General features: G+C 43.1%; 1 protein-coding gene across 1 annotated transcript; it reads left to right on the top strand.

Moving 5' to 3' along the window:
- Positions 1 to 456: 456 nt before the first annotated feature.
- Positions 457 to 12,228, top strand: ROM1 (retinal outer segment membrane protein 1). The gene is made up of 3 exons (XM_069740005.1): positions 457 to 1,179; positions 3,156 to 3,402; positions 11,585 to 12,228. Exons 1-3 carry the CDS (start codon positions 599 to 601, stop codon positions 11,786 to 11,788), a joined length of 1,032 nt encoding a protein of 343 aa, XP_069596106.1. The 5' UTR covers positions 457 to 598; the 3' UTR covers positions 11,789 to 12,228.
- The last annotated feature ends 4 nt before the right edge of the window (positions 12,229 to 12,232 follow it).

The raw sequence follows: 12,232 nt of genomic DNA, 5'->3' as shown, positions 1-12,232 counted from the left end.
GTCGCTGTCCGTTTTTTTGACGGACAGAAAAAAAACATTCCTATGTCCATTTTCTCCGGCAGCCGGAAAACAAATTTTCGACGGATCCGGCAAAAAACGGATGAAACGTGAGGCTGTCACAATCCGGCGCTAATACAAGTGTCTGAGATAAAAACGGATCCGGTGGCAACCTTTGCTTGTGATAGGAGCCTATGTGGTCATCCATCCAATGATCTATTGAATTGTCATCCTGATACCCAAAAATACTGGGAATCTCTTGCCTTAAAAATGATGGCTGTTGCCGAATTAAAACCTTGGCAATCCTGTACTTTCCAGGAAATACCGGTCATTCGAAAAGTATGGACGTGTGATGGAAACATGGACAGGTCACGAACTAGAGAGGAGGTTAACAAGGAGACAGCAGGACAGGAGGAGAGAGCGCTAATAAGCCATTGTCTGAGTGCTGGATTATGGATTGACTAATCCGATTCTCTTTCCACCTCAAACTCTCCCTTGTTTGGACACTAGGAACCTGTGGTTGATTGTCTCCATCACCCCCCAGAACAAGGGGTAACACAAAGAGGCTCTTTAATTCCCTTTTCCAGGTCCCATTTTTAGAATGGCGCTCTTCAAGACCAAATTTACCTTCCAGAAGCGGGTGAAACTAGCTCAAACTCTATGGCTTCTATCATGGGTCAGTGTTCTTATAGGGTGCGTGAGCTTTGGGTTGGGGATCTTCCTGAAGGTACAGCTATGGATACACAACGAAGTGATGGACAACGCCGTGGCCCATGCTGTTCCCAACACAGTCCTGACAGCTGGACTTGTGGGAGCCATTCTTGGTCTGATGACTGGGAAAATGAGTCAAGATTCACTCGATATGGCCAAATACCCACGCTGGAAGACTTTTCTGCTCCCTTATTTTTTTATATCCATCCTGAGTTGTTTGCTTTGTTTGGCGGCTTTGTTCCTTAGTATTGTAATGAGGGGAAGTCTGGAAGAATCTCTGAAGATCGGTTTGAGAAATGGGATCAGGTTCTACAAGGACACCGACATTCCGGGCCGCTGCTACCAGAAGAGGACAATGGACAAATTACAAATGGACTTCCAATGCTGTGGAAACAACCACTACAAAGATTGGTTCGAGGTGCAATGGATCAGCAATCGCTACCTGGACTTCTCCTCCAAAGACGTAAAAGAGTGAGTGACGATATTAATAAAGTTATCCTTTAATATGATTAATGTTGTGTTGTCCTGAGACTGCAAATGTCCCCAAAATATTGACTTTTTCTTCTGCAGGAACTATCAGCATGGTAGGAGTCAAGGTTGCCAACTCTCAAGAAATTCCAGGACAGTCCGCAAAAATTAGACACTTTTTTTTGCTCAATCTGTTAAAAAAAAAATTGAAGATTTCCATGATTTTATTGAAGCTGAAGAAATGTATATAGATTTTATTTACTATAATGATCATCATTTTACAGGTCACAGTGAACGCAGCTAATGTCGTCATATCAGCATTATAGGCTGCAGACATGTATCACTGCTAATCGTAATAATTTATTATGGTTTTCCCAAAAAATATTGTCTATCCATGATTTTTTGGGCCAGAAAATAATAAAAAAGCTAACCGTAGTAGGAGTTATTGACTAGGTTTAAACGTTCGGCTCATTTATAAGCAAGGCCATTGGAAAGAAAATAAAGTAAACTTTAATTACCATCATAAAAAGTTAGAAAAAGTTATAATAAAATATATGTAATCGATAACCGTGGCGCCGAACATGAATTTAGGCCTCATTCTGGCTTCCGTTTTTGTTTTTTTTCACTTGTACTTGAAAAAACCCCTAAATTTTCATTAATCTTTGATCAGCAAGTCCATTTTTACCGTCAATGATTTTTCTCATTGGAAAACAAATTGCAAAGCTTCTCCTACTGATTACAATTTTAGAGCCCGCTTGCACAAGCGTATAACTCGGAAAATTGCTATCTAATGTTTTATCGGATAGCACTCGGCCCAATGTTATTCTGTGGAGCAGTGCTGATCTGTGATTTTCGAGAATCGAGTGACTCCACAAATTGGACCAAGTGCACCCATTCACGTCTATGGATGCGTGTAAAACATCGGACTGCACTCGGATGTCATCAGAGTGCAGTCCAATTTACGGTAAGCGGACACAAACCATGGAGAAGACGGAGAAATAAAGTTATCCGTCTTCTCTGCACCTCTGATACGATTCATCCGAAGATAATCGGATCACAGTAAACTGACACTCGGAAACTCTGAAAGAGTTTGAGCCGAATGCCGTTTACATAATTGATCTGATTCTCTCGCATCCTTACGGGCCGCACACAGACGCCATCCATGTGCTGTCTGTAATTGTCACGGACTCGTAGACTATTATGAGCGAATTTAGTCCATGCCTCGGATTAAAATTGGACATGCCGCCATGTTTTTATTGAGGACACACAGTCCGCAAAAAAGAAGAAAGAAAACCCATACGTATATGCTCACAGACAACAGGCACATGTTCAATCAGCGAAAAACAAGGATAAAACACGTAAAAGAAAAGTGCATAAGGGTTTATTTGAACAGTGAATCGATCAAGTACATCAGAAGATATTTGGTGAAACATTTGACTTATTTATTTACATTTTTTTTCAATATTTAGTGTTTGGATCACAAGCTGCACTCTTATCCCCAAACTTAGGCAATTCATGGAGTACGTTCTAAAAAAGTGTCGCTTTTCACAACAGGCGATATTTGACGTCTTATCATTCATATCTGCCTCTGTTATGAAACATGTAACCACATTAACTTTCAGGTTCCTCATTTCACTGTTAATTCCATTAGGAGGGCCGGTTGCCAGAAACACCACATCGGCTTTGTCCGGCAGCCCTGGGAATGTAAATTCAGTCCTGTTATTTCAATATATGTCAGAGGTGAAAGACTACGACACATTTGACTGCATGTCAATGGGATAGCTATGTCTGCTACTAAAATTTGCAAATGAGGAAGTGGAAAAATGGCTACTACCCCTGCTATCTGGCAGAGATGCCCTATTGTGCAATTAGTCAATATTTGTAGACTGCTACTATAGGAACGAATGCAGAAATCAAACCCGCTTACATCACTTGCTTCCATTTTATATTGTCCCCTCATTTCTATCTTCATTGTGCAGCCGCATTAAGAGCAACGTGGACGGCAGATACCTGACGGACGGCGTCCCATTTAGCTGTTGTAACCCGAACTCTCCCAGGCCTTGTATCCAAACGCAGATCGCCAATAACTCAGCCCATTACAGCTACAGCTATCAATCGGACGAACTGAACATTTGGGTGAAGGGCTGCCGTGAAGTCCTGTTAAGCTACTACACTGGAATTATGGCCACAAATGGGGCGGCCGTAACTTTATATTTCCTTATTCAGGTAAAGAAAATGATTTTCAGTACCGTATATCAATATAGAAAAGAAAAAAAAAATATATACACTTCTCATAGTTAAAAGGGCTCTCCGGGAAAAGAGGAAAACTAGGGAAATAACATTATGAACATACATACCTTTAATTAACAATTCACACTCGTTTTTGTCAGGGAGGGTAAACACTATAGAATGAAAATGGACGCGTCTTGTTACACGGATAAGAAATTTGTTATTAGGAGAGGTGTCAGTGAGCATGTGGGGTAGGAAGCTCTGCCTCCTTCCATCATGTGATATTCTCCCAGTGAATATTCTGATCTAATAGTGGTGATGCCAGGAGTAATGAGGTAAGAAGAGGCTGCTCACACTGCTATCCACCCTGTCTATCTGATCTAATACTGGAGATATCAGGAGTACTGAGGTAAGAAGAGGCTGCACACACTGCTGTCCACCCTGTCTATCTGATCTAATACTGGAGATACCAGGGGTGCTGAGGTAAGAAGAGGCTGCTCACACTGCTGTCCACTATGTCTATCTGATCTAATACTGGAGATACCAGGGGTGCTGAGGTAAAAGGAGGCTGCTCACACTGAACTCCACCCTATCTGATCTAATACTGGAGATACCAGGGGTGCTGAGGTAAGAAGAGGCTGCTCACACTGCTGTCCACCCTGTCTATCTGATCTAATACTGGAGATACCAGGGGTGCTGAGGTAAAAGGAGGCTGCTCACACTGCACTCCACCCTATCTGATCTAATACTGGAGATACCAGGAGTACTGAGGTAAGAGGCTGCACACACTGCTGTCCACCCTGTCTATCTGATCTAATACTGGAGATATCAGGAGTACAACAGTGGACAAGAGTGTGAGCAGCCTCTCCTTACCTCAGCATCCCTGGTATCTCCAGTATTAGATCAGATAGACAGGGTGGACAGCAGTGTGAGCAGCCTCTTCTTACCTCAGCACCTCTGGTATCTCCAGTATTAGATCAGACAGGGTGGACAGCAGTGTGAGCAGCCTCTTCTTACCTCAACACCCCTGATATCTCCAGTATTAGATCAGATAGACAGGGTGGACAGCAGTGTGAGCAGCCTCTTCTTACCTCAGCATCCCTGGTATCTCCAGTATTAGATCAGATAGACAGGGTGGACAGCAGTGTGAGCAGCCTCTTCTTACCTCAGCATCCCTGGTATCTCCAGTATTAGATCAGATAGAGGGGGTGGACAGCAGTGTGAGCCGCCTCTTCTTACCTCAGCACCCCTGATATCTCCAGTATTAGATCAGATAGACAGGGTGGACAGCAGTGTGAGCAACCTCTTCTTACCTCAGCATCCCTGATATCTCCAGTATTAGATCAGATAGACAGGGTGGACAGCAGTGTGAGCAGCCTCTTCTTACCTCAGCATCCCTGGTATCTCCAGTATTAGATCAGATTGACAGGGTGGACAGCAGTGTGAGCCGCCTCTTCTTACCTCAGCATCCCTGGTATCTCCAGTATTAGATCAGATAGTTGGGGTGGACAGCAGTGTGAGCAGCCTCTTCTTACCTTAGCACCCCTGATATCTCCAGTATTAGATCAGATAGACAGGGTGGACAGCAGTGTGTGCAGCCTCTTCTTACCTCAGCATCCCTGGTATCTCCAGTATTAGATCAGATAGACAGGGTGGACAGCAGTGTGAGCAGCCTCTTCTTACCTCAGCATCCCTGGTATCTCCAGTATTAGATTAGATAGACAGGGTGGACAGCAGTGTGTGCAGCCTCTTCTTACCTCAGCATCCCTGGTATCTCCAGTATTAGATCAGATAGTTGGGGTGGACAGCAGTGTGAGCAGCCTCTTCTTACCTCAGCACCCCTGATATCTCCAGTATTAGATCAGATAGACAGGGTGGACAGCAATGTGTGCAGCCTCTTCTTACCTCAGCATCCCTGGTATCTCCAGTATTAGATCAGATAGACAGGGTGGACAGCAGTGTGTGCAGCCTCTTCTTACCTCAGCACCCCTGGTATCTCCAGTATTAGATTAGATAGACAGGGTGGACAGCAGTGTGAGCCGCCTCTTCTTACCTCAGCATCCCTGGTATCTCCAGTATTAGATCAGATAGTTGGGGTGGACAGCAGTGTGAGCAGCCTCTTCTTACCTCAGCACCCCTGATATCTCCAGTATTAGATCAGATAGACAGGGTGGACAGCAGTGTGTGCAACCTCTTCTTACCTCAGCATCCCTGGTATCTCCAGTATTAGATTAGATAGACAGGGTGGACAGCAGTGTGAGCAGCCTCTTCTTACCTCAGCATCCCTGGTATCTCCAGTATTAGATCAGATAGTTGGGGTGGACAGCAGTGTGAGCAGCCTCTTCTTACCTCAGCACCCCTGATATCTCCAGTATTAGATCAGATAGACAGGGTGGACAGCAGTGTGAGCAGCCTCTTCTTACCTCAGCAGTAATAGATCAGAATAGCCACTGGGATCACATCTTCCTACAAATGGGTAATGATTACCTCTATAGTCAAAACAAGTATGATTCTCTTCATGAAGGTATTTTGGAATCTATACTGGCATTTCCTTTTTGTTATGTTTTTTTTTTCTATTCCTGGATTACTCCTCGAAATACATTCCCAAAGGCTTATATACAATTTCAGATTATAATGTAAACAAGCTTGTGCTGTGTAAGAAACAGTAAATTAAAAGCAGAAAAAAAGAAGGGACCACTTATTTTTTTTTTTTTGATCGTTTTTTTGTTTTGCTTTTCCTAAATAAAGTATCACTATTTACTTTTAAAGCTTTCAGTGCTTATAGATGGGACTGATTTAACTCTTCGGTTGGGGCTAGACAGCAACTTTCAGACTCCATACATGTCGCACATCCAAAAACTCACAGAGTACGGCAATGCCAAATTCTTAGCGTAAGGAAATTAAATGGGGTCACTTTGCAGCTTGCAAGTTGCCACAGCCACAATATGAAACCCTATATATATATATATATATATATATATATATATATATATATATATATATATATATATAGAAAAAAGAATTGCTAGAGTTCTTGAATGCAATGCAATGGTAGCATTATCATAAAATATTTGGCCATGAGGCTTAGGTTGTGGACAAGGACATTGCATATCTCCAGCCAAGGATGTGTTCATATCACCTAATTGGGAGCCACAAACATAAGTGTGCATTCAGACTGCTATATTATTAATTAGTGCGAGAATCGAATTTCATCATATTGTATCGCAATTGTCTGTCTGGCCATCGGCTCTCAGAACCTGCGCGTGATAGCCTCTGTCTCTATGCAGCTGTCACACTCAGGTCAGGATAGCCGATGGCCAGTCCGATGATCACCGATGGCCAGTCCGAGGATCACAATACAATCAAGCCACCAGGATGGTATCCAGTTCCCCATTATGTTCCTTTACAGCTGCAGCATCATGCAGAAAGAGAATTTTAAAGGCTCTAATCCCAAACCACCTCCAGAAAGTAACACATCCCCCCCAAGATGGTTTATGATGACCTCTGTGGTATGTTAATCAAGGCAGTATGGCTGCTGCTCGATAACAGCTGTATACAGGTTTAGGAACGTAGCCTTCGAGGGGTTTTTTTCCGGATGATGCCAGAAAGTAAACCACCATTGGGAACCAGTTACCACCCTGCATAACTGATGGTGGGTAGGGACCCTAATGACTGATGGCAGGTTCCCTTTACACCTGCAGGACCACTGTTTTGTCAGTCATCAAGGATTGATCGCCAACTGTCCAGTGTGAGGTTCCTGACAAACAACACCCCATATGTCAACTTCCCACACCTCCGTCATCATAGGAGTGCAGTCTGATATTGATTACCTGCGTGTCGCTAAATGTCTCAATGGTCATATAAAAGGGCGACATTATAGCGCTTTGCTGAGATCACACGCTCTGGGTTACTTGGCAGAATCGATATAAAGCTCACTGCGATTGAGCAATCTCCCCCTCGGCTGTAACGTCTGCAGAAACCACATCCTGTATATTTAGGACTTTGTCCGAAAATCCTTTTTATCAAAAAACTGAACTGTAAAACAAAGTTTATTAATTGCATGGCTGTGTAAAGCATAGAAAAAAAAGCTTTTGTTCATGCAAGACCTCGTGCAAATGTCTTTTCTCATGTACCCATTATAGTCTATGGGACTGGTCTGTGTTTTTTTTTTGGCAGACTTAGGCTATGTTTACACGTTGCATTTTTTCTTTTCTGCAGACAAAACCTGCTCTCTTGGCAGTAAAGAAGATGCTTATAAAAAAAATGCTGCAAAAACACTGAAAGAAGGGACATGCTGTGCCAATGTGTGTGCATGAGATTTCTGAAATTTTAGATTTTTTTTTTACTGTAAATTGCAGCTTAAAATTTGCATGATATAAAAAAAACAAAAACGCAACTTGCGAGCATAGTCTAAGGCTTTAGTCACAAATTCACAGAAAAAAGTGTAGAAAATTCCAAAAAGTTAAGAAAAAAGCCAAATAACAATAATGATCCTCTGTGATTAATTTCTCCAACCACGCTGTCCTCCAATGACATGGAACGGAGCAACGATCGCAGCATCTGTTAGTACAGGAGCAGACACACACAGAAGAGGCCCCTGTGCAGGAACAAGATATGGGCCTCTGCCATCTGAGGGTATGTGCACACGTTGCAGATTTTGCTGCGGATCCGCAGCGGTTTCCCATGAGTTTACAGTACCATGTTAACCTATGGGAAACTAAATCCGCAGTGCACATGCTGCGGAAAAAAAACGCGCGGAAACGCGGCGGTTTACATTCCGCAGCATGTCAATTCTTTGTGCGGATTCCGCTGCGGTTTTACACCTGCTCCAATAGAAAACTGCAGGTGTAAAGCCGCAGCGGAATCCGCAGTAGAAACCGCGATAAATCCGCAGGAAAAAACGCAGCGGTTTTGCACTGCGGTTTTTCCAAATCCACTGCGGAAAAATCCGCAGTCCTCCATAATACGTGTGCACATACCCTAAGGCTACTTTCACATTTCCGTCTTTCTGCTACCGTCGCAATACGTCGATTTTTGAAAAAAAGGTTTGCAGGATCCTGCATTTTCCCATAGACTTGTATTAGCGACGTATGTACTCACGTTTTGTCCGCCGTGCACTGGATCCTGCAAAATGTGACGGCCCGCCTTTTGCAAAAAAACGCTCAAGGGAACGTTTTTCTGTACGTTGTATCCTGTGTTTCCGACTGCGCATGCCCAGCAGGAAATCTCGCTCTCTCTTTCTTTCCTCCCCGGGACTTTAGACTGGACAGTGGACCCGTTGGAAAAACTGCGTCCGCTGCTCACGATATACACTATTTCACAAACGTCCGTCAGTACGTCGCGCCGACGCTTTGTGACGGCCGACTACTGACGGAAATGTGAAAGTAGCCTAATGGATTACCATAATGCACTATTCCACCTGCTTTGGAGGCAGTAGTGGCCCTCTTACCTCTTGGGCCCCTATGCAGCTGCACAGGTCGCACCAATAGTTTGCCCATCCCTGTAGTATATCTTTTTTTCTTGCACTGATGAACTGGTATGATAGTCAGCTAATCAATGTAATTGGTGCTTGCCACATGCTTTATTATTTGCTAAAAAACATGAAAGAAACTAGCGCCTAAAAAACTTTTAGGCCTTTCTATACATGAAGCATAGAGCCCAGCATTGCACTTGGGACGGTGTATTAGTATTGCTTTAAATCAGCAAGGAATTATCAATAACGCGCAGAGCTCTTGGCTTTCCCAAGACTTGGAGACTTTACCCGCCAGGCATTAGCTCTACTTTTCCTCTGTAACAATACATGGCACATATCCAGACTGCAGATATCTTCATGGAGCAGTATTGTGAGGACATGGTGTACAAATCAATTGACGATTGTTGTATTTGGCCGGTCACAGACATAAATGTGTAGTACAAGTTCCAACAGTTTAGGTTTATTACAATTAGTCATGGTTGTGTACATAGATACTGGGAGAAATGCAGAATATTGCTGCGTACGGCCCTAGTGTGCAGGCTCCCAGCTAGAAATCCCAAGAGATTCGCTTGGTAAAACAAATGGCGGTATATTACCATGATGGTATAAATGTATTTATGTTACTCACTTATATAGCACCATTGATTCCGCAGCACTTTACAGACATTATCATCACTGTCCCCATTGGGGCTCACAATCTAGATTCCCTATCAGTATGTCTTTGGCGTGTGGGAGGAAACCGGAGAACCCGGAGGAAACCCACGTAAACACTGGGAGAACATACAAACTTCTTGCAGATGTTGTACTTGTAACCCAGGACCTCAGCACTGCAAAACAAATGTATCATACCCCATGTCTGAATTGGCGCATAGTATACACTGAACATTATTGCACGAGACATGTTACTTAAAGAGTAACTAAAGGCTGGCAAAAAAATAAATTAATGAAATACATATACATACACACACAGTACAGAGCATAAGTTTGGACACACCTCATTTAAAGATTTTTCTGTATTTTCATGACTATGGAAATTGTACATTCACACTGAAGGCATCAAAATTATGAATTAACACATGTGGAATTATATACCTAACAAAAAAGTGTGAAACAACTGAAAATATGTCTTATATTCTAGGTTCTTCAAAGTAGACACCTTTTGCTTTGATGACTGCTTTGCACACTCTTGGCATTCTCTTGATGAGCTTCAAGAGGTAGTCACCGGGAATGGTTTTCACTTCACAGGTGTGCCCTGTCAGGTTTAATAAGTGGGATTTCTTGCCTTATAAATGGGGTTGGGACCATCAGCTGTGTTGTACAGAAGTCCGGTGGATACACAGCTGATAGTCCTACTGAATAGACTGTTAGAATTTGTATTATGGCAAGAAAAAAGCAGCTAAGTAAAGAAAAACGAGTGGCCATCATTACTTTAAGAAATTAATGTCAGTTAGTCTGAAAAATTGGGAAAACTTTGAAAGTGTCCTCAAGTGTAGGTGTAAAAACCATCAAGCGCTACAAAGAAACTGGCTCACATGAAGACCGCCCCAGGAAAGGAAGACCAAGAGTCACCTCTGCTTCTGAGGATAAGTTTATCCGAGTCACCAGCCTCAGAAATCGCAGGTTAACAGCAGCTCAGATTAGAGACCAGGTCAATGCCACACAGAGTTCTAGCAGCAGACACATCTCTACAACAACTGTTAAGAGGAGACTTTGTGCTGCAGGCCTTCATGGTAAGACAGCTGCTAGGAAACCACTGCTAAGGAAAGGCAACAAGCAGAAGAGACTGGTTTGGGCTAAAGAACACAAGGAATGGACATTAGACCAGTGGAAATCTGTGCTTTGGTCTGATGAGTCCAAATTTGAGATCTTTGGTTCCAACCACCGTGTCTTTGTGCGACGCAGAAAAGGTGAACGGATGGACTCTACATGCCTGGTTCCCACCGTGAAGCATGGAGGAGGAGGAGGTGTGATGGTGTGGGGGGGGGGCTTTACTGGTGACACTGTTGGTCATTTATTCAAAATTGAAGGCATACTGAACCAGCATGGCTACCACAGCATCTTGCAGCGGCATGCTATTCCATCCGGTTTGTGTTTAGTTGGACCGTCACTTATTTTTCAACAGGACAATGACCCCAAACACACCTCCAGGCTGTGTAAGGGCTATTTGACCAAGAAGAAGAGTGATGGGGTGCTACGCCAGATGACCTGGCCTCCACAGTCACCAGACCTGAACCCAATCGAGATGGTTTGGGGTGAGCTGGACCGCAGAGCGAAGGCAAAAGGGCCAACAAGTGCTAAGCATCTCTGGGAACTGCTTCAAGATTGTTGGAAGACCATTCCCCGTGACTACCTCTTGAAGCTCATCAAGAGAATGCCAAGAGTGTGCAAAGCAGTCATCAAAGCAAAAGGTGGGTACTTTAAAGAACCTAGAATATAAGACATAATTTCAGTTGTTTCACACTTTTTTGTTAAGTATATAATTACACATGTCTTAATTCATAGTTTTGATGCCTTCAGTATGAATGTGCAATTTTCATAGTCATGAAAATACAGAAAAATCGTTAAATGAGATGTCCAAACTTTTGCTCTGTATATATATATATATATATATATATATATATATATATATATATATATATATATATATATATATATAAAATTTTTTGTTTTCTTACTCGTTGTCCATGGATTATTTCTCTTTTTCAGGGATCCGTCCTAGTAAGCATGCGGTTCCTCCAGACGTCCATGGATAAGATTACCAGTGCAGAGGATGTGGGGACGGATTCGGAAGGATTTCTTCTGGAGAAAGGTTTAGGGGAGACCATCAATAGTGGTTTGGAGAAAACGAGAGCTCTCTTCAAGTTGTCCAGTTCTGCGGAGGCAGGAGGTGGAGAGGCCACATCCAGGTAGATGGAGTGTTGAGATGTAGACGGCGCAGAGGTTGTATAGGCTGTAGAGATAACGCAGGCCTGTTTGTATAATTACCGTATATACAGAAGACCCAACGTCCTTGATGTACAAAGACTACCGAGACGAGGCACATATAATCTTAGAAGGAGAGTTGGGGGGGAGGAGACCTCCACCTACGTTGTAGCTGCCGAAACGTAGAGACAAAAAAAAAAAAAAGACTAAAATGCGGGGTCTTGTGCTGCGTAGGGGTGGGCTGTGATAACCACAAGTCGGGAGAACGACGGAGGTTCTCTCTGCAGACATTTATCACTATCCCCTCTATAAAATGTGTTCACGTAGTAGCTAAAACAAAGAAAAGATGAAGACAGTAAAATGTAATGAGCGCCCCTGACCTTAAACGTATAGCAAGCACAAAGCAAATAAAGAAAAGCCACGAGATTATGT

Source organism: Ranitomeya imitator, chromosome 9 (genome assembly GCF_032444005.1).
Source record: "Ranitomeya imitator isolate aRanImi1 chromosome 9, aRanImi1.pri, whole genome shotgun sequence".
In the NCBI taxonomy this organism is placed as follows: domain Eukaryota; kingdom Metazoa; phylum Chordata; class Amphibia; order Anura; family Dendrobatidae; genus Ranitomeya; species Ranitomeya imitator.
Note: the sequence above shows the minus strand (reverse complement) of the source record. Positions and strands in the feature narration are given on the sequence as shown.

Excerpts from the sequence above, each read along its gene's own strand:
- ROM1 (XM_069740005.1), top strand. The coding sequence starts at position 599 with ATGGCGCTCTTCAAGACCAAATTTACCTTCCAGAAGCGGGTGAAACTA. Across the intron at positions 1,180-3,155 it reads TCCTCCAAAGACGTAAAAGA|CCGCATTAAGAGCAACGTGG; the intron begins GTGAGTGACGAT and ends TTCATTGTGCAG. Across the intron at positions 3,403-11,584 it reads CTTTATATTTCCTTATTCAG|GGATCCGTCCTAGTAAGCAT; the intron begins GTAAAGAAAATG and ends TCTCTTTTTCAG.